This window comes from Syngnathoides biaculeatus, chromosome 9 (genome assembly GCF_019802595.1).
Source record: "Syngnathoides biaculeatus isolate LvHL_M chromosome 9, ASM1980259v1, whole genome shotgun sequence".
Lineage (NCBI taxonomy): Eukaryota > Metazoa > Chordata > Actinopteri > Syngnathiformes > Syngnathidae > Syngnathoides > Syngnathoides biaculeatus.
Window position 1 is genome coordinate 10,989,260 of NC_084648.1, and position 23,381 is coordinate 11,012,640.

Here is a 23,381-nt window from a genome sequence, read left to right on the forward strand (position 1 = left end):
AATATTTGTGTGTGGTCTGCTGTGTTGAGATTTTCGGTGCACACCACATGCATGACAAACGGAATTGTTAAATGCCCGATTTTGTTTTTCCCTCCATCTTTGGTTGGGGTCTAGAGAAGATAATCATTTGAGTGGAAAAATCTTGTGTACCTTTTCATGAGGGTTTAGGGTTAGGGTGACCAAAAGCAGCCCCTGCAGGAGTTTGTTTTACTTTTCTCCTGGGGTTCACTAAACGGCTGTACAACAACAACTGCGACTCACCTTTCTAAAAAAACGAGGGACATTACAGTATTTATGTATTCTGTAAAATATATTTTTTTAAGAAGGCGGTATAGCTTTTGTGCAAACAATGAACTGCGATATATAAGAGACACATTACCTTTGTGTAATAGAAGAAAATAGGGTGAAAATAAAAAGCTTAACTAATGCTTGTTGTGACAATTGGCTCTGTCACGATAACGTTTGGCACGTTTGGAGTCACATTCTTTAAAATTATTCATCTAATTACCTATGGGCCCCATCACGAATAGTTGGACTGTAACCCGCATGTCAGGAGTTGTGAGGAGCTCACCTTACCAGTACTGGAAAATAAGTTGAGAGTGACTACAACATTCACTCCTGAAACCTCTGTGACCTGATCAAAGAGCTGCGGGGTTGAGGTGTTCACACAAGGATTATCTCTAACGAAAGGCAGCACATGAAAGGAAGCGGGCCTTTGTGCCTTAGCTCATGAACAGACATGGAAGGGGACACTAATGTATGCCGCCGTGCCAGGACCTCCTCCAACAGCGGGTGACTAGGGAGCCACCGCCTCTTCTTTTCAAGGTGGTGCTGAAGTGACAACTCCCAATCCGTCTGAACTGGATAATTTACTCCCAGTGCTGGTTATGTATACCCAACTAGCACACTCTTGTCCTAGTGGGTTCTCCTTCTGATTGGATGTGACATGCCATGAAGACAAAAGAGACGGCTAATTCGAAGTAACAAACTTCCCAGGACAAAGCATCGATGCAACACGAGGGAGCGGGGGCTCCGCCGAACGGATTTTACTTTGTCCTTCTTTTGTCTTTGACAGTGCCCAGATAACTGACCTGAAATGGTCACGTTCAAACTAATTATTTTGGTTGCGTAGTCATCATTTTACCAAAAGAGGAAAAACTTGTTTGCTTGTTTCGTCCTCCAAAAAACTATCATGGAAGCTTTGATTGCAGTAGCGCTGAAAAGGAACACAAACTCCATGATGACGACCCATAGAAACTCAAATTATTAACCCACTGAGGACTGGATTCAGAATAAGACCCAACATTAGGGTGGAACATTAGATCACGGAATTATCCATTTCAAAATTCATGTGTACGGGCTCCAGGCATCTATCTGCACTTGGTTTATTTTGAAAAATGAACATCTCACTGTGCAGATGTTAAGGAATTAAATATTGTAGTTGTGAATGACATGAGAGGCTCAATGGAAACCCAAATTACGAACCCACAGAGGACTCGATTTGGAATAATTTTCAAAATCAAAATGGAAAAATTGAATCAGAAAACTGATCCAGCTCATTTGTGTGCATGTGGTCCACAAGCCCATATGCATTCCTTATCAGTTCTGGGTATGCTTCTGACCCACATAGGGGATGTCATGCTGATTTCCTTCCCTGTGGAATATTGCTGAGCACTTTTCAGTACAATATCACAATATTTTGCCAACGTTAGCATTATTTTATAGGCTGGATGCCATACTCACTGCAGTGAAACTAGTCATGTATTGTCACTCATCAGCTCAAAAACATATGTTCATAATCATAGTTGTTTTCACTTGGTTTATAAAAAAATAATAATATTTAAATTCTATGCAAATTTTTGCAAGAAAAGTCAATGTGACTCTGGTATTGTGTAAGACCCCCATGTGCTTGTATGCGCTCCTTACAACATCTGGGCGTGCTCCTGATGGGACACCTGCAAAATGTTTCATCATTCCCATTTGCACAACAGCAGGTGCAATTGACCCGTACCTGTCATTGCTTCCTCACTGGCCAGGTTGGCGTCCCGGGTGAGCGGTTAACAATATGTCGTAATGATGTTGCGTTCCCTATGTATGGCTATGTTTTAAGAAGTGTATTTGTTAAAGGGCCACGGACATACCTATGGATATTGCAATGAAAAATACATATAACATTATTCACTTTGTCTATACGAAAAAATAAATATGAGCAAAGAGCATCTCATCCATACGCAAAGTTGCGGAAGTCTCACTCGACATCGAAGTGGTAGCCATATTGCCTGCGACATTATCAGCTGACGTCACACTGGGACATTCGCCATTGAAAATACGTAGTGGCACCTGCTATGAGAGTGGAACAACATAGATTTGCTGATTTTTCCGACGCCCCGACACTGAAGCTCTTTTTGAAGAAGAGAACATCGGGGCAATAATACCATATCGTTTTGAGACATATTTAGATGATATGTGGATCAGTTCTAACTAACAACAGAGTAATCGACAGTATGTTGCGTACTCAGCCGTGAGCAACGACAGTGCCGTATAGCAGCACGGCTCGGCACCGCGATGAACCACCCTGGCCAAAACCGATATTGGCGGACATTGCACGCCAAAGCCATGATGTGGATGTGGCACGCTGACGCGCACACCGACACATTTAACACCCCTAACTTACGTACGCGAATCTTTTGTCAAGTTCGGAAAGGATTAGGCCTCTCCCCCAACTATTGCTTTTATTAGTAGCTCTATACACACCTTACCTGTCATTAAAACCCACAAAGCTCTCGTTCTTTGCTCCTGCACAAGCCATTTTTCACAACGAACTGGATCTTTTGGAAACACATGAAGAGTAAATCAATCCTCCTGCGTGTTAAGACAATATCCAGCAATACAACGACCCGGCATATTGGCTAACACGAAGGAGCAATGCGCTACCTTCCCGCAGGTAAAACTGGTACAAACACACGAGGCCGCCTGAGTGGGCTCCTGCTGATAACATTACTTCCTGCTTCTTCTCCAAAACAAATCATGGCGGGAGTTACAAAAAGCCAAAAACGTCAAAATTATGTTGTGTGGTGAAAAATTGGATGAGTCCATTCCGGCTACCTTTTTTTTTTTCTTTTTTTTAATTAAAAACATACTAAAAATCATGCCTTTCCTGTCAGTGGCCCTTTAAGTTTAATTGTGAGCTTTGTTGTATGTAGCAGTGTGTTAGTCTGTTCATGTACACTAAGCTGTGCATTGGGGGAAACCTAGTGGACTACAAAGCAGCGCAGCCCAGAGCTGCATGTACACTGTTCACCAGAGATTGAAATACTTCTCGCTTTTGTTTACGATCCCTTGAGAGAGGTTGAATGTTGTCTGCGTTTTCAACATTGGTTTTGCATTTCTTTGTGGTCTATTAGATAAACACAATATGTTATTTAGGATGTCGATTACTTTGGCTGAGTCGGAAAATGCTACCATGTTTCATTTTGAATGACAGCAAGGAGGGGAAAAAAGCGAATAACAAATGTGCCATATTAAGAAAATTAGGCCAATAGCAGCACTAATTGATTTAATGTATCCCCTTTTTATCGTCCTATTGATTGAGCCGCCTGGTCTTGACGCAGCATGTCACAACAAGCACCTTTGTTCTCTTGCGCAGCACTACTTCGCAAAGTGGAAGAGGAGAGCCGGGTCAAAAGCAGTTCTCCGAAAAGGCCATCTGCTTCTTCGAAGCGATTGGAACATTCGTTTATGAAGGTACAACGCTACGCCATCACTTAGTGTTCTTTGTCACCAGTGCGAAAAAAAAAAAAGAAAAGACAGCGCCTAGCACAATGGCTCTGGGAAAATTAGCCTGTAGTCTGTCAGACATGAAGTGAATGTGCATATTGAATCTAGATATATATATATATATATATATATATATATATATATTTTTTTTTTTTTTTTTTTTTTCCCCTGACACATTTTGGTCAGTGCCTCATCGTGTCAAGTCAACTTCAATAAGCAGTGCATTAAGTATAATTAGTAAGTCATTAAAAAGATAATAACTCATCTTTAAAGTCCCATCCTTTTCACATGCTACCTTGTCACCTCCGGTCTACTTTTGTTGGATTGTCTCCTTCTGGAGGTGGCTGCTTTAAGTTAAGTTGAAAGGTACTATAGTTCACCAGCGAGCAGAACAAATCACAAAAGTAAAAAGGATTTACAAAAAAATGCCCAGAGGCACAGTCCCAGCAGGCATCCACTGATCTATGAGACAATATGCGCAAAAGATCTGACAAAATGATTCAGGGCCTGATTTAGTAAAGGTTTGCACATGCAAAACTAGCACAGACTTGACTGCTCACACAAATAGTGGGAAAAGGGCGCAGCCAGCATTACACCTGCAAAATGCACAGAATTCCCATGCATACCACTTTTGTGCACTGTCGGAGGAGTTCCAAATACTGTAGATGTTTAGCATGCGGAGTTTTTGTTAACCCTGCTTGTGTGACTTTTTTTGTACTATAGTGTTAAAATGACGCAAAGTGTATAGGTTTGAAGTTTTAAAAATCAAGAAAAGATGATAAACCCATCAAGCAGAAATGTTGCTCATTTTGCATCGTTTCTGAATTTTCTCAGCTGCCTGAGGTTCATTCTGCGGCAGATAATCCTATCATGCCTTGTCTTTTTTTTTTCTTCATTGTAGTGGTTTCTTTAAAAAAAAAAAAAAACTTTCCCTTCCAAGTTGAATTTTTTTTTTTTTTTAATTTCAACGATACTGTTGCATGCTCCGACCCTTAATGTTCATGATAGATATCATCACATTGTAACCACAGAGTTGGAGAGAATTTGTTAGAATTTTGATTAGATTTTCCCCGTGGAAATAGAAATTTTATGTCCCTGCTCAAACTGCAAACCTACTAAAACCTTTATTACAACTATTTTTGCCATTTTAAGAACACAAGAAAACAAGCTGACAACAGCATAATATTTCATAGTAAAAGTCATAAAATTAATCTAGTCACCAGAGGCAACCTAAATGCACTGGAACATATAGTGAAAAGGAGATTGAAGATTGCTTTATATTTTTTAGTTAAAGTTGTTGGCATTCTAAACGTTCAAACAAGTGTAAGAAGAGCATTGCTGTAAAGTTAAAAATGGTAAAAATTACACTGCTTCAGAGGGAGACTACAGGGAGGGAGCTAAGTGTCTTCAGTTAAGACAAACACAGGTGACTTCACACCTTCTTTCAAGATTCTTGAGAGGTTGAGCCATATTGTAAAGAGCAGCCAAGATAGAAATGAATGGACCACTTTGGCCACAGGGTCATCATCAGATTTGACCTCTTTTCAATCACCAGTACTTTTCTGTAATAGAATCACAAAATAAATGCAAACGCCAAATAAAAAGAACAACATGCCTGTGGCATTAATCTTTCGATGCTAACTGATCTGAAATCCCAAGAGATGTAATTGAGTCCCTCGTGATGTCATGCAGCAGCTCTGCCTCAGTTTTTTTTTTTTTTAAATTGCAATTAAATCATTTAAAGGATTTGACCATTTAAAGTAAAATGGCTGATGTGCAAATCTCTTTGATACCACCGACGCTCCAAATCCTTGATTCCCTCAGATTGAGCAGCTGGAGCGGAGGATGATGTCTCTGGAGGTTGAGACGGTGTTGCTGAGGGAAGAGAAACAGCAGCTCCTTGAGGCCAAAGAAGACCTGGCCCGCGACTGCCATGGACTCCAAGTCTCAATGGATCATCTGCAAACCCAGGAAGCTGTCCGCCTACAGACAGCCCAAGCACAGGCACGGGCCCTGGCTTCGGCCCAGGAAGAGCAGAACCGCAGTGAGATCGCGGCTCTCCAATCCTGGCTGGCCGCCTCTCAAAAAGAGTCAACCAAGCTCCGTTGTCAGCTCCTGAAACTGAGGCAGGAATTTGGTATTCTCAGAGCAGCTAGGGACTTCTACAGGAAGCGCGCAGCGGGCCCACCACGGTCCAGTGGGACCGCTGGCAACGTTAGCAGCAAGACTAAGTTGAAAACAATAAGGCTCAAGGGTTCATTATGCCAGCGCAGCCACCCGACAGTCATCCCCAATCAAGCCATCAGCTGGCAGGGCCGTAGCGCCAGTCCCTCAAAGGACGAGTGGGAGGACATGAGCGTAGCGAGGTAATGATACACACGCACGCGCATGCACACTCGCTGCTTCCAACCTCATTATTTTTAGGTATTGAGAGTGGGCTGGCGGGCCACAGAACATCGAGGGGACAATGTGCATATGCAAAGCAAAAGCAAATGGGTGATTGAATTTCATCCTCCTGTCTAGTTGGTATTCAGGAGCCAACGAGGAATACAAGCAGGAATGATAGAGAGGTAGGGGGAAACCACTCAGCCCGTCAAATGTCCTGGGACGCCTCTCTCGGAGCTTATTGACTGAAATTTGCATGCAAAATTAGAAGTCTGTATACAAAGTTGAAGTGTTGCCAGAAAAGCCCAGGGATAAGGGGGGTGCCAATGCCTTGATACCTTTCAGCGGTGCCATTTTCATGCACTAGTAATGCAGCCCAGGAATTGACAGTTTGGCAGTTTGATTTAATGTACTGGTCTTTTGAATATTCACTAACACCGCACCACCACCCACCCTTGACAACTGTAAGGATTCCCCTGGAAGCCCTAAATCACCCACCGTACACACAGCGAACCTCGCCCTGTGCCTCATTGTTTCTTATCTTGTCGAGTCAATTCACAAATGTGTCTTTGCCACTCGCTGTCTCTCTATATCTATATATTGCTTCCGAGCACACACATACACACACATTACTCTAGTTGCCTTAATTTAGTTGGATAAATTTTGAATGACCCTGCTCGGCTCTGTACCAGATGTCGACAAGCTGTTTAACAGCCTCTAAATTAAGACCCATCGACAGTAATTATTTCATGTATGTTTTATGCAAAAAAGTCACTGAGCCGTTTATTGAGTGATGGTCGGAATGATTTGATTTCAAACTCTCAGAGCTATTGCTGATGCTTGGTCCCAACCCCCTCACCTCCTACTTCCCACCTCTCCCCCCGAACGCTCCCTTGCGCTCGGCCCTGCCTCTTCACCGACTAATTCATCAGATCGTAATCCACCCCGGCCCACTGGAGGCAGTTTAGCGGGGACTGGGTGCAGCTAGGCTATGGCTTTCCTAATGCCCTCCATGTGGCTAATAAGCAAGAGTCTAATAGATGTTTTACCTGCAAGGAAGGATCTGAGTGGATTTGCAGAGACGCTGTCTAAACTGCGATGTTGTCTTATTTAAGGCACCTACCGACTCATTTGTTAGTGTTCCTGTAAAGCCCTTCCACTTTTCTCATCTCACTGGGCCCTTCCTCAGCAATATGTCGGCCAATGTCGTACTTCTGCCTAAGGAAGTTTATCCTAAAACGTGACAGAGATGTCAGGCCTGTTAAAAGATGCTGAAATGTCTTTGTTTCCGTCCTCTGGCTCTCCCTCTCTTTCTATCAAGTTTTAAACAGCTGGAGGCAACTGACTGTTTTGACCACATCAGCGATTTTGTTGTTTGAGGTCCGGAGCGAATAAGAGGTGGGAGGAAGGGGTCAGAGTCAGCTTGTTATGGAATAGAGATGGGCATAAGGATTGGTTAGTAAATCAAAAATATTCAATTTTTGTCTTGAAGCAATTGAGGCAAAATTGAGTGCACCACTCCAAAGAGCAGAGTTGATTCGGTTTCAACTTGTTTGAATGTCTAAAGAAGAACAGCTCTGCTTTTGGAAGTAGCGCTCCATTCTTCCACAAAGAGATTCCCGTGTCTGACTAAAATAGTGTACTATTTTAAAATGTAGATTTCATCTAAGTCTTTAAAAGCCCTCTTCCATCCCCAAAAATAGTTTTCTCGTTATTTGCAGAACATAGATCAAAATGAGTCTGCAACATGGTTTGTTTGAACGCCATAAGACTTGCAAGACGGGGAGATTTGAAATCGCTGTCATTGTGATGCAGTTTATCTTAACATTCAAATACATGCCCACTTGTTGTTACACACCCACTTACGTTGGCTGAATGGCAACACAGCATTTGCAGGTTTTAAGCGAGCGAGTCGCTTTCAAATCCGTCCCTTTTGTTACCCATTGCAGTTGTTACAATCAAGGGACCAAAACAACACAACTTTTTACACAATTTTTTAAAACAGCCCGTTTTTGTTGTGAAAGCTATCGATGATATTGTGTACAAAAACTTTTTTTTTTTTTTAAATCAGTTAACTTCCTCTTTCCTCTTTGCTGTGCTCATTATTGTGGCACTGAGTGGTGGTCTGCTTCTTCAGGGTCCCTCCATCTGTTTGTGCAAACATATTGTTTGGTATTATGTCAAATCTCTGACGGACCGGCTATGGTGGAGCTTGTGGGCAGCCCTGCGCTACGCGAGCACCTGCACTGGTTCATCAGAACTCCCTCCTGACCAGTTTTAACCCTAACTAGCCTCCGGCCTTGTCATGTTCCTGTAAGATCCCCTTACTGTGGTCTCTCCTGCCGCCGCCTTTCCCCGTGCTCCACCTTAATAACCCCACCGGCGTAAATGTCACTGGCTTCTACCTTCACGTCAAAGGTCACTGTCAATAAACCTGTGTGTGCGTTTGTGTGTCTCAGCGAGAGGCCTTAGTGTTGCTGTCCATCAGACCCAACCTGGTTTGCTTCTGCTCAGCCGTGCCTCTCGCACACGTCTGTCACACGTTGGCTGGCTAATGAAGGCCACAGCCGCTCTCATACATGTTGATGCATTCACTGTCTGCAACAGACGCTGCACTTTTTCCACTTAATTTACACCCACGTTTACACTTCCTGCTTAGAAACTGGATGGGGCATTGATTTTCTGTTAAAAGGTAGGAGGAGAGCTTGAAATGCACATATTTTGCTTGAAGTCAACTAAATCAACCATAAAAGGCAAATTGGATTTTTGGTTCAAGGGTGGTACACACACAGGCTCAGAATCAACTCTCAGAGTGTAATAAACTTCAACTTTCTCCGCAGCGACAGTGAGGAATACTCAGACAGCCTCAACAGCGCGCCCTTGGGCACCACCCCTCAGAGAGCGCGCAAGAGAGAGGTGAGTCTACTCTTTTGGAGTTTAACGTTCATATGCTACATCCCATTTAGCACCCCAAAACACCCATCATAAATAACCTCAACTGCCAGTTTCAGATCTGTCAGATCAGTCTCCACGTTTAATGGTATATAACCTACTGTGGTCCACAAGATTAAGATTTGTGTAATTATGATGAAGGGGTGCGAATCTTTTAAAGTTTGGAAAGGTGTGCTCTACGATGTAAAATCAAAGATGCTTTCCACTAAACGGGGTTCACTCAGATTTTGGAGGAGTCGTGCTACCAGGAATAGTTGTGCTCCAATTCTTTTGAGTTGTAAGAGGCTGCATAACTTAAAATAAGTCTTTTAAACAATATAAAATTAATGTTTGCGGTAGTAATGGATAGGCTGACAGATGACGTTCGACTGGAATCCCCTTGGACCATGATGTTCGTAGATGATATTGTGATCTGCAGGGAGCAGGTGGAGGAACAATTAGAAAAATGGAGGCACACACTGGAAAGCAAAGGAAGGAATATTAGCCAAAGTAAAACATTATATGTGCATGAATGAGAGGGGCAGTGGGGGAAGCGTGAAGCTCCAGGGAGAAGAGATAGCGAGGGTGGACGACTTCAAATACGAGAGCAATAGTGAGGAAGTGAAGAAAGGAGTCCAAGCGGAATGGAACAGTTGGCGGAAGGATTCTGGTGTTCTATGTGACAGAAGAGTCTCCGCTAGGATGAAGGGCAAAGTTTATAAAACAGTGGTGAGGCCAGCCTTGATGTACGGATTAGAGACGGTGGCACTGAAGAAACAACAGGAAGCAGAACTTGAGGAGGCAGAAATTAAGACGTTGAGGTTCTCGTTCGTCCTAAGCAGGTTGGATAGGATTAGCAACGAGCTCCTTAGAGGGACAGCCAAAGTTGGATTTTTTGGAGACAAGGATAGAGAGAGCAGACTTCGATGGTTTGGAAAAGGTTGATGGATGTTGTGAGTGAGGACATGAGGACATTGGGTGTTAGAGAGGAATATGCACGAGATAGGCTTGGATGGAAAAAGATGACACGCTTTGGCGTCCCCTAATCGGGACAAGCTGAAAGGAAAAGAAGAAGAAGACAATATAAAATCAACATAGCAATATGATATGCTGGGTTTATTTAGGAATTTAGGAGGGGTTGTTGCGCTATCGGGATTTGTGGTGTGTCAACTCTGTCAGGGTGTTGAAGGGGTGCTAAGTTTAAGATTAGACAAGGCCTTTCTGCAGCGTAAAATTGCCATACCCATACACTTAACTTCTATGAATTCATTTGTTTTTTGGGAGGGGTGTGGGGTTGTTGTGATAGTGGCGCACCAAATCCTTTGGGAGAATTAAGGGAGTGTGTGGCTTGATAGGTTTCAGGAAAAAGCTCATCTACAACATTTAAGGAAAAAAAAAAAACAGCTGTATACTAAATTGTGTTTAAGATTTCTTTTTAGAATAGAATATTTATTGTCATTGAACAGGTACAACAAAATTTTAATGTGCAGTCATCTAAAAGGTCCATCTTTTTCGGGGTATTGTAGTGCCAGTGGGTGCAGTGCACCAAATAAATATATACATATGCTGGCATTAATAAGAATATTTTTGGGGGGAAGTGTAGAGCTAGGAATATTGGTGTAAATTGTTCGAGTTAGTGTTTTGAAAAAAATTGGGATTTTCTGTAATAATGTAAAATTAAAATAGCAATATGTTAATCTAGGCTCGGTTAAAAAAAAAAAAATCGGCGGGTCTCGTGCGCCAACTCTGTCCGGGTGTATGAATTGAAGCATTTGTAAAAGGTACGTACTTCAATGTAAGGTCAATGAGCAAAAAATGTTTTGTTTTTGTGTTTTCAGATTTGATATCCTGGGATGAGGGTGTGCAGTTTTTTGTTTTGTTTTTTATACAATGATATGATGTATCTAAACTGGGAAGGGAAAATGAAATCATTTGAGCCATGTAAAGTAGATGTTACGGAAAAGCCACACACTTCAAATCAATCATCAATTGTTAACAATCTTCTTATCCCAAGTCCTGCTTTCCACTGGTTTGTTTTGGGCAAGACGGAAAGGAACAATTTTTGAGCCCTGCTCTATTTTTTACTTGAACTTAACAGGATTTGTTGCATTGGTAACTCCATGTCAAAGCTATAAATTTTTAAACCAACCATTTCCTGTGATCCTTTGTTCGGAAAGGTTTCCCGTCTCTCCAGGCCATAAAGCACAGTCGGTGCTCTCGTGTCTATCAAATATCCTCATAGTAGCACATGGTAATCCCAACCTCTGACAGAGATTCTTATGAAATTCCTGTCTTTTTAGAGCGGATGAGAGTAAAAGGTAGAGAGGAATAGTGGATGAGCAGATTGGCCATCTCCACACCAAAACAGATATTGTATTTAAAGTCCTTGCAAAGTGAATTATATACAGTGTGTATATATATATATATATAAATGCATTGCACAGGTTCAGAAGTAATTTCTGAAACATATGCCAAGTTAGAAAACAATGTAGAAATGAGTTGTGGAGATGTAACGTTCAACTGGTTTCACCATTTTAGTACTCCTTTTTAATATTATAAATGTACTGTATTTATTCGTTGTGTCGGCTTTGCAATGATGTTTCTTCTTCTTAACCCAATTGCCTAGCTTTTTCGTTCGTTTCCTGTCCTGAAACTTCACCTCCACTGCTTACTATTTTCAGACCTGACAAATTAGCACATTTCATCAGTAACGTGAATTCTATAAATTTTTGAGTGCCTGTAATTATCTACGCTGTTTCACCAGCACTCATGGCAACTTCTCTTTGGAAAATTCTCACTTGTGTTTCAAGACCACTCTGAAAAAACTAAAGCACAGAGGGGAATCAAATGTGCTTGGTTATAAGAGAATATTTGTCTTTGAAAATAAAAGAAATGGCTTGAAATATTTGTAATAGGAAAGAAATCAGCAATTTGGAGCTCTTCCACCATCCCCCCACCACTCAAAGACAGTGATTTAAAGCAACAAAGGTCTGTTAATCAAAATTTCACTGATATTATGGAGGTGAACCGAAATTACTTCCACCATTTGAAGATTCCTGGACTACACAAAACATTGAACTCGATATTAGAGATCCTCTGTGGAGGAGGAGGAGTGAAGCTCAAGGGAAAAGAGATAGCGAGGGTGGATGACTTCAAATACTTGGTCAAAAATACAGAGCAATGGAGAGTGTGGTCAATAAGTGAAGAAACGGGTCCAAGCGGGGTGGAACAGTTGGCGGATGGTGTCTGGTGTTCTATGTGACAAAAGACTCTCCGCTAGGATGAAGGGCAAAGTTTATAAAACTGTGGTGAGGCCAGCCATGATGTATGGATTAGAGACGGTAGCACTAAAGAAACAACAGGAAGCAGAACTGGAGGTGGCAGAAATGAACATGTTGAGGTTCTCGCTCGGACAAGATGAATAGGATTAGAAGGGTGCTGAGGATGGAGCTGCCAGGCAAAAGAGCAAGAGGAAGACCAAAGAAGAGGTTGATGGATGTTGTGAGGGAGAACATGAGGACAGTGGGTGTGAGAGAGGAGGATGCCCGAGATCAGCTTAGATGGAAAAAGATGACACGCTGTGGTGACCCCTAACGGGACAAGCCGAAAGGAAAAGAAGATTAGAGATGCTCTGTCCCAGATTACAGCATTGGAGCTAATTAACATCTGCAATCCCCTTAGCAGGGAACAAATAGAAAAGTTCAATTAAAAGAGATGGGACTGTCGTAAGCCAAGGACACCCTGTACCAGCTCGCTTTCTAATGGAAACCCGCCAGTACCGCAGTGGAATTTGTTCCCGTGCATCCAGTTTCACTAACTATCCCCTGAAGTTCCTCCCAGGGTGATTAGCAGCATGACTCCCATCACCTTTACAATGAGCTTCGGTCTTTAACAGTTCATCTGTCGCCTAAGCACGGCTTCTGGTGTTCAAACATGGTGCTGATGAAATCATACCTGACTGTCCAGGAAGCAAACAGAGAGGAGTTAGTGAGGCAGAAGAGTGCAGGGGAGGAGGAGGCTTGGAAAGGGCTTGCCTCTTTGATGTCACTACAAACGATCTTGCGCTCGGGAGATGTCACACATTCACGCAAATGACTGCGCTGAGACGTGTCATACCGTAGGAGCGCATCAGGACTCAGAGACAGTGATTGAACAAAGGCGGCCTCCGCAAGCTCCCGTCACGGCTAATATCACTGAGCGACGTTGGCTCCGAAAGTCGAGCAAGCGCGCTCAGGTGAATTATTAAAGCGCCGGGTGATTTGTCTTGTCGTGTTAAACCGAGAGAGGCCTGTGATCACGGTGTCGTTATGAGCTGCGTTGTGGGAAGCGCAACATGTCAACCGCTTGTGTTAGATTATGCACTTGCTTTTCATCACTGTCTCTTGACTGCTCTTTTGCTTTTAGTTCGACAGGTGTCAGCCAAATGCAGACGCACAAGTGCTGGCAGAGTCGGTTTCGAGTGGGAAGCGTCCTGATTTTGGCAAACAAGGTACCCAATGTTCGCCGATTACACTAAACCAAAACTGCCCCAAAAAAGACACTTGATGATGATCCCTCTTAATTACCCTTAAAAATAAGTAACTGACAGATGATTTTTTTTTTAATGCTCCCATGTACATTACTTGAAGACTCTTTGTAATGACCAGTAAAAACTCGGGTTAATCTTGGGTCCAACTCAAAATACAAGGTCATTGGAACATTACTAGCCAAAATAGTAGCACCCACTAAAGCATGTTAACCCTCTCTCAGTTGAACTAAAATGTGAAGACTTACTATCTTGTAAATTTATTTCCTGCACAGTATATAAGTATAATTTTGCATTTGGTAATGAAAACACTAAATTTTGTGTGTGCCTGATTCGTTGCACCCAGTTTCAATTCCTGCTGTTTTGTAGCATTTCTCAAAACGGTACTTTTGCTTTTTTTTTTTTTTTTAAATACTGTAAGCATTCTTTTTACTGTGATCCCCTGCTTGCAGTTAACAATTCAGTAGTCACTTTTTTTTTTTTTTTTAAAGCCTACGTTAATTTGTAGTAGTTTATGTCAAGGCAGTACGTCCAACTAGTGCGTCTCAAGTGAGAGACTAAAGGCCAAATTAGATTTTCCAATTTGTGCACACTTGGTTCCGTTCGTACTACGTTTTAGGGCCCACGTCGATATGCGTCCCACACATGCATATTTAGTCAAAATGTTGAACCCTGTGAACGTGCATCATTTTGAAAAAAATCTAAATTGTTTTAGGATCATTGTTCATGCTATATTAACTTTATATACTAATACAACCTATAGCAGGGGTCACCAACGCAGTGCCCATGGGTGAATGGTAGCCCGCGAGGACCATATAAGGCGCCCGCGAGGTATGTTCTAAAAATACCATAGGCCACAAATTATTTGTGATTTAAATTCTGAATCTGACTTGCTTACGTGAATTAAAATTTTAAAATATGTGTAATGTCATTTACTACAACAAAGTAAAACAAAAATATTTTATGTACGTTATGAACTGAGTCTGAAAATTGCCCTTCATACTGCTCAGAAAGTAGCCCTCAGCCTCAAAAAGGTTGCTGAGCCCTGACCTTTTTTTTTTTTTTGGGGTAGGGGGGGGGCAAACTTTGCTTTACTAAATATTGTACAAATCAAGTCCTCCGAAAATGTCCTTCATCTGCAGTTTCATAAATGGCTACTATTTGCAGGAATGTAGTAATTACGATCTGTTTGATGTGTGTGGCATTAGTCTGTACACTTGTGATTGCTGCATGTGTCTTGTTTTCTCCCGTTAGACAAAGAGCGCAAGCTCAGAACGAGAGGTGAGAAGAGGAAGAAGTGGCCTCTAATAAAGGCCTGTCACGGCTCCTCCACCTCCTCTTCCTCCCTGCAGCACCGCGTCGAGTCCCTACAGCGCCACCTGTACGTACTGCAACGTGCCCGGAAAGAGGCAGTGCTCTCAGCCCGAGAGCTGCGGAGCGCCAACGAAAAGCTTGCGGCACAGCTCAACTCCCTTGCCGAGAAACTGGGCAGTAGCAAGCATCTCACACAGGTAAATCCTGCTGTAAAATATGTGGAAGTTTGTTCCCTTTCTCTTCTGTGCCTGTCATATATTTGCTGCACGGCTGGGAGTGCTGAGTAGCACCTCCTCATACTTGGTGAGTTGCGCTGACTACCAAAGGCTTTGCGGTGCCGCTCCATCGCACCTTGTGTGACTACGTGTTGTCTCGTCCTGATGAATGTTTTAACAGCAATCTGTCACTTCCACTTTCCTTTCTCCAAACATATCCACCAATGCGCCCCTTACACACACAAGCACGTCTGTTGTTGGCTTGAACTGCGACTAACTTTGAATGTTCTCCCGCTGAATTCTGGTTCTACTCTTGTGGCCCTGCTAGATTGCAAATTTTGGGGAGGAACATCCATCCCTCCATTTTCCAAGAGTGCGTGAGCATGTAAACATGAAATCCCCATAGTTTAGCTGAAATATGTGGTTAATAGTGGGGCAGCAGTTTTGGAATGAAATAATAATAATAATAATCCTGCCAAAGTACATAGTAAAATACAGACCCTAAAAAAAACCTAACTGGTTTCTCATTGTAATGAGTAAGTTTCTCATTGCCATTCTCTCAGCTGACATCCTCAAAGCAAGTTGTAGTTTAGAGGTTACCTGAACGCAGGAAGCTACCGCTAGCAGATAAATAAGCTACAACTACCTGAACGCAGGAAGCTAATGCTAGCAGGTAAATAAGCTACGACCCATAAATAGCCATTTTTCGACACTTTCTCATTGTAATGAGTAAGTAACTCATTACAATGAGATACCAGTTAGATGTTTTTTGTTTTTTTTTTTCAATGTCCCTTTCAGGGCTCCGTAGTAAAACACCCATACAGATTTGATTGTATTTCTACTCATGGTAACAGCACCTCATCACCAAGGTATCAAATTAACACTATTAATTACTGTTGCCGACACATCACCAAATCCAAGCACACGTCCAGGCCGATGGTCGTCACTTGAAAATGGCCGTCCTTCATTTTATCTTCCAAGTCATGAGCTGGGAAAGTGTGTGAGTGTGCATGTGTGGTGAGGGGAGGGCAGTTGATATAAAAAAGAAAAATCTACACCCCTGTTCAAATGCCAGGTTTGTGTGTGTGTGTGTGTGGGGGGGGGGGGGCAGACCAATATTAATGATTTATCTTGGTCTGTTTTTCTTCTACACGTCATGTGACATACATCATGTATCCGCACCCACTCGTAACTGTGATATTGCCATGTTCAGAATTAATCTATCAAATTCAAACTCATGTTAAATGGGAGTCCACATACACTACACCAGTAACTGTTATTAACCTCCTCCAGAAAAATCAGCAAATACATTTCTGTTCCAGAAGACTTTTTTTTTTTTTTTTTTTTTTACCTTCTAATATAACCCTGAAGGCATTGTGCTTACACTGACTTCCCTTTCGAACGGTTTATAATTTATCCACATTGTCTAAATCCAAGTTCCAGCTGAAGAAAAATAGCCCCAAAGCATGATGCTGGCACCACTGTGCTTCACTTTTGTTATGGTATTCTTTTGGTAATGAGCGCCAACAAACCACAGAATTGTGGCCAAGAAGTTTTCCCAGAAATTACGAACACATAGGGTGAATGTCCTACCGCATTATTTCAGTTTATTTGTACATCCCCTCTCCAAAATGTTGTCTCTTCTTGGACTTGTACAAGTTTGGTCACTGTAATGATGCAAAATACAGTATTTTGAAATTTAATTTTGTCTAAAATCTTTGCCATAAAACTTGCTGGCATTTGAAGAGCGATGTCTAGGCTAATTATTTCTACTGTACGTAAATCAGTCAACCTGTCAACAATCTCGCACGGAAACATCGGGGAACACGCGTAAAACTATACATTTACTTGGTTGTTTGATTTCACACTCGATGGTCACTTCTGAGACACCTATTCCTGTTCAAGAATGGAAAAAGTAAAGTTTCCATTATATGATTCCCTTAAACACAACACTTAATGTTGATCAGAACACAATCGTTTTCATATCAGGGCTACCTTGTTCTCACATGAACATGTTCGAAGAGATCCACACTAAGGCATGCACACTGAATCCCAGACAGACAAGGTCATTAATCTGACTGGCTGCAGAAACATCTTCGGCGGATTCCAGCATGGGACTTGCCGGCAAAGGAAACCACCTGATTAGGTGTATGTATGTCTGCATTTTCACTCTGTGCTCCTGGAGTCGAGCGGGTCGTAGTACTGACCTTACAGTGATGTTACCTAGGATGTGGCCCCGGTGTGCTCCCCCCGAGGCATCTGATTGCCAAGTCCAACCTCAGAAGTCCACCACACACACAAACACAGACACAAGTGTAGTCAGAAGGCACTGTTGTCTTGTTTGCTTCCTTTTTACCCGTGCAGTATTAATGCCAATCTGCCACAGAAAGTTGGAGCCGACTGAGGTGCACCGAGCTGGGTCTTGTTGCCCTCCCCCGGAAAGGCCAAGAGGTGATGCACTTGGGGTCCGATCCAAATGGTCGCGTGTAATTGGCTTAAGTCAGTCTCTACAGGGGGGATCATGTGAGAAGTTCTATGGCACTTTCACAGGAATTTCTTTGTACTATCCACGGGTGTCTTCACCAAAAAAAAATTACACCGATTTCTTTTAAATGTGTGAAAAATTTACCAGATTTTATAAAACTCAACATTTTCCAAGTTAGATTCAAGTTGTAAAATTTACTGGAGATATTTAAAGTTGAATAAGAAGCTTTAATAAAAACAGGTGACAAAAGCAAAAGCCCCTTTTGACGAAATGTTCCTGTCATGCATATCATCCAAATACAAGATCATTTGCTTGCTCACTTGGATTACTTTGCTCTGCTGATGCAGCCCGTTTAGTCGGTTTTGTGACATTGATCATGTTTTTACCTGCCTTATCTTTTTAAGCGTGAAGTGTCTTACCCTCCTCTTTCATGTAAAGTGGTGGGATTATGGTGGGATTAAAGTGTGCACTGACTGATCAAGGAAAAATAAGACCTAGTGTTAGAAGAATGTAGATGTTGGTTGCATTAAAAAGGAATCCAAATATTTTATTTAACATGATTCTATATTAGTCACTGATGGTGTAGTGGTACACACACCTGACTATGGTGCGGGGATCTTGGGATCAAGTCCCGATCAGTGATGGTGTCTATCTGCCCTGCGACTGATTGCCGACCACTTCATGGCGTAATCCGCCTTTCGCCCAAAGATAGCTGAGATAAGATCCAGCTCTCCCGTGACCCTTGTGAGGATAAGCGGCTTGGATAATGGTAGGATGGATGATTCTTTATTGTTCCCGCCCCAAAAATGAACAAGTTGACGTTTTGCTGGCAAGTGTGGCTTCACACATTGACCGGCAGTCATGGACATGTGGCTATTTCTGCAACCTGTCCTCTCTTATTTATCCCGCACATGATTGACTGTCACTCTGAGCCATGTTAGTCAGGAGATGTGTCCTGTCTTTTCCAGCCTAATGGACTGCCAGTATGTCATCAGTCTATGTCGGTGTCACGTCTCACCAAGGGTCTGAAAATGGCCCGGTTGAAATCAAAGCCAGTGTTACAGGAAGTGTCATCAATGCCACTCTTAATCCGTGTAGCGCTGCCGCCGCATCCGGAGCCCTGCCGACCCCTCTCCATCACTTATCCACCTCTCTGTGGGTGTGGGGGGGGGACACGTGTCTTCAATTGAGCACCAGAAACCGAAAACAAGACTGATTCTCTTAAAAGGTGTCAGGCAGCAACCAGCTATCAATAACCACAGTGGATCCAGTACAAAGATCCAACCTATGGGAATCTGCGGTTTCAAGTGTGTATATGGGTGACATAAATCTTCATGTATCAAGTCTCCTATTAGTGCCATTAGTCATTAATTTTCAGGTAACTAAAATATTCTTATTTTAAAGCATCCGCATTCATATTTACTATCATCAATAGCCAACTTAACCCATTCATGGCCAGTGTGGCAGTTTTTTGCCTTATTAAGATAAAAGTCTCCTAACAGGCCACAATCTAGGAAATACTTCTTTTTCATTTAACGCATAAAACAAAGGGCAAAAAAGAAGTACCCTCTCGCAGGCAGGGTATGTTATCAGTTCTGTGAAGTGGTACATACTAGAGATATGTATAATAATTCATTCTTATTCGAGAATGACACTTGCGCATTAATAATACTGATGGATTAGCATTTTGTAGACAAACATGGTTGCATACTGACCTTTCTGCCTTTCTTGTCTTGGAAAACGCCCGATGTGTACTTGAGGCAGCCATGTTGGGTCAGGAAGGAAAGGGAAATAACTCCATGCTAACTTTGACCGATGAGTTATCCTCTCCTGATACCAAATTATGGCTTCAGATCAAAACACTTAAATATTTAGATATAATGCGTGAAAATTTTGATGTCCCAAAAATGTGACGCTGCCCACGAATGGGTGTTATCGTTTGACACTTGGCACTGGCATTCTACAACCTTCCTTTAGTTCATATCTTGAATATTCATCCCACAAAATTAATTGTAATTGTATTAATATGTTCAAGTGTCAAACTGTTTCCCTGATTAAACCTGTATGAAGATGGAAAATGAAACCCTGGTTATCCATGGGATATAGGGACTGACCCCTGCCACAAATTGCAAACTTTTGTAAATGGTTCATGCAACCCCACCCAAAAAAAAAAAAATACACAAAACCGTGTTTTTATTGCATGCCGATTCCAAAAGTTGGTGGCAAAGGACTGCAAACGGGCCGGATCATTAAGCACCAATGCCATGCATGTACACACCCATGGACCCATGTTACATCAGTGACTGTATTCAGTAGTTAAATTATTCAACAAAAACAAGCCACCTTCACGAGGTTCATCAATTATTAGCTAGCACTGCATCCTAGCCAGAATAACACGCTAGCAGAAACCAACATGATATTACACATGCACAAACAAAAGTGCACACTAGAATGTTATTGAAACTGTATGAAGTAATTAAACACACACTTTGGCAATTGCATACAATAATAAATGTTTGGGAAGCTCTGCAAATTGTAATAGAAAAATGGGTTGAACAATTAATTGAAATGTAATTACGATTTAGGTTTTGGCTTCTCATGATCATACAAAAATAAACGAACAAATATGATTACTGTGCTGAATGCTCCAGTGTGTATGCATGTTCCTGCATTGTAAGAGCACTCTAAATCCACCAATCCTGTTTGCAGTAGCAAGTATGTGATGTATGTTATTCTACCTTCCCTGAGTATGCTATCAGCTGCTTATTGACACGCCAGTTGAAGTTCACTATAAAACTAAACGCGCAACAAAAAAGAATTACACACATTGTAGATATTCTTCGCTTTAGCTTTGTTCCTGAAATGCATCAGCTTGATGTTTCCACATAATTAAAAACCCCATTGATGGGGAAACAAAAAATTGCTAGTCACGGTAGGGATTTATTTTCAAACGACAAATATTCACACTGAAACAGTAGAAACACACAGACAATCGCCAATCCCTACAAGCTATCATTAGTAACTGCAATGTGGAAGAAGCAGAACTATACTTTAACTTTCCCATTTGACAGTGCATGAGACACATTCAAGGACACCAACAAAACAGGGAATCTCAAATGCAGGTTAAAAATTTAATCAAACTAAGCAAAAACACCCAAGATTTCACCGGATGGTGCCAAAGTAATAGTTTTATTCCTTTGGCCTCAACACAAAATCAGACCAAATAGACAAGATTTTCTGCAAACAACAGAGGACCCCCCAAAAAAAATCTGTAAATATGAAGTCTGAACTGCAAATATACCTAAAAAAATGGAAACGTGGGTAGGACTGAATGGAACGGTCATCAAATGGTTTAGGTTTTATCTGGAGGAAACTTTGTGACCATTGGAGGTGCCCGGTTTTAGCGAATGGCAATGACCTATGGGGTCCCTCAAGGGTCAGTTCTTTGACCTCTCCTGTTCAGCCTGTAACCCTTGGGTCAAATTCTTCAAAATTTAAAAAAACTTTTGACTACCATAGCTATGCAGACGACACACAATTATATTTAGCAGTGTCTCCAGATGTCAACAGTTCAATTGAGGTATTGTGCCACTGTCTAAATCTGATAACTGGATGAGCCAAAATTTCTTCTGTCACGATGCAGGGCTCAAGGGTGGACCCAAATGCACGACTCCAGAGACAGCAGACAGTACAGAGGAAACCTTTATTCGGTCCGAGGTCTGAGATCAGGTAGACAGTCCAAACAATCCGAAGTACCAGTACGAATGGGCTTACGAGGGTGGTCAGTAGACAGGCGTGGGTCGGTGCACGGAGATCAGAAGTCAGAAAAGCAGGAGTGCGGGAACGAGGCATGAAGAGCAACGATCTAGCGGAGTATTTGTCGTCCCCCGGGTCCTATATGTACTGGGTCTACTCAGTGTTCATGAGGCGCAGGTGTGCACCTTCTGATTAGCTGGCCACGCCCAGCCCTGGCTGGAATCCAGGAGCATGACATCTTCAAGTAAATCACAACATAACTGGGACAGTTGTTTTTGGCAAAAAAGAAAAGAGAGTTGCTGTAAGTAAACACCTGGACTCTCTATCTTTCAAAACCTAAGTCCAAGTCCGAAACCTTGGTGTTCTGATTGATTCTGACCTGACTTTGAACAATCATATCAAATCAATCACAAAAACTGCATTCTACCATCTGAGGAACATATCGAGAGTGAAGTCTTTTATGTATCAAGCAGACCAGGAAAACCTCATCCATGCTTTTATCTCAAGTAGGCTTGACTACTGTAATGGTCTTCTGACTGGACTCCCAAAAAAAGAGTATTAGACAGCTGCAGCTCATTCAGAATGCTGCAGCTCGCGTTCTGACCATAACAAAGCGGTCAGAGCATATAACGCCAATCCTAAAGTCCTTGCACTGGCTTCCAGTCATCTTTACAATAGATTTTAAAGTTCTGCTACTGGTCTATAAATCACTAAATGATTTATATACATATAATACATGTAATACATGTAAAGCACATTGAGTTACCTCGTGTATGAAATGCGCTATCCAAATAAATTTCCTTTGCTTTGCTTTTCTTTGCAATAAATAAATTACAACAATCAACCCGCTCCAGCTTAGCATGTTGCTGTAGTATTATACGCTATAGTCTCTGTAACTCTGGAGTGCTCCTTTTTCTTTCTTCGCCCTCAGTCTCCTCTGGAACAAAGTAATAAGTAGGTTAGACAAGGTCCTGTTTTCACTGCTGGTCACTTGATCGAGCATTTTTGAGGATACATGGAAGATTCAATATGTATTACTATTAGATAACTGTTATGGCAATGTTATTGCCATTAACCCACCAACTCTTGTTTCCTGGTCACCCTGTAGAAACTGACCGCAGAGTTGGTGGGTGTGGAGCAGCAGAAGAAGGTTCTGGAGATGGAGCTCGAGCAGTGGAGGCAGAGCACTTTCCCCCATCGCGCAGCTGAGTGCTCCTGCCAGGCCCGAGAGGCAGAGGTCAAACAATTTCAAGCCAAACTTAAGGTCAGTCCAATCACCGGACACGTCATTCAATCGACCTCTCCTGATTGGGCTCCAATGTAAAAAATTCTGTTATCAAAAAGATGCTCACTTTCAATGGCACTTTGTACTACTCGCCACCTTTACAAATGAATGTGGATAATTCCACTTTGCTGGAGTGTCCTATATTTTAAGTTGACCATTTTGTAGTGTTGGTGGAATGTGTAGGAAGTATAGTTTATTTCCAATATAGTACTCTCTACCCTATAAGGAAAAGTAGCGAACAATAATGCTCACTAGAAAATCAAATATGTCCAATGATGTAGGATGATCATGTCTAAAAAAATATATATATATTTTCCATTTCCGGGGTATTGATTTTATGTTATTAGGAAGCATCAGTCACAGTGATGAGTCACGGAGAGTAAAGGCCACATCAGATTCTCGCGGTCACCGAGTCGACAACACCCACATTGCATCATGTGACCGACGCATTGCCCTGCGCACCACCTCTGCGTGGAGAAAGTCGGGGAGATCGTCTCTTGTGATTGGTCCGCTTTAGTCACGTGATGTGATGACATACTCATAGTTCCTCCCGGCTACACATACCACCTACGTCGCTGCCGCCTTCAACGATTTTACAGCATAATTAAATGTATCATCTGGTCATTTGGGTCAATTTATTCAAGCAGACACTATTCCATGGTCACCATTGTTGTTGCTGTGTTTCTTGTTATAAAAATGAAAGTAAAA

General features: G+C 42.0%; 1 protein-coding gene across 5 annotated transcripts in view; it reads left to right on the plus strand.

Moving 5' to 3' along the window:
* Window positions 1-23,381, plus strand: part of cntln (centlein, centrosomal protein) — a 121,898-nt gene that overhangs the window by 57,503 nt on the left and 41,014 nt on the right. For all 5 annotated transcript variants that reach the window (XM_061829566.1, XM_061829568.1, XM_061829569.1 and 2 more), the window contains exons 14-19: window positions 3,647-3,744; window positions 5,602-6,143; window positions 9,003-9,078; window positions 13,498-13,582; window positions 14,873-15,129; window positions 22,497-22,652. In XM_061829566.1, coding sequence (XP_061685550.1) covers window positions 3,647-3,744; window positions 5,602-6,143; window positions 9,003-9,078; window positions 13,498-13,582; window positions 14,873-15,129; window positions 22,497-22,652 — 1,214 coding nt within the window. The remainder of the gene's footprint in view (window positions 1-3,646; window positions 3,745-5,601; window positions 6,144-9,002; window positions 9,079-13,497; window positions 13,583-14,872; window positions 15,130-22,496; window positions 22,653-23,381) is intronic.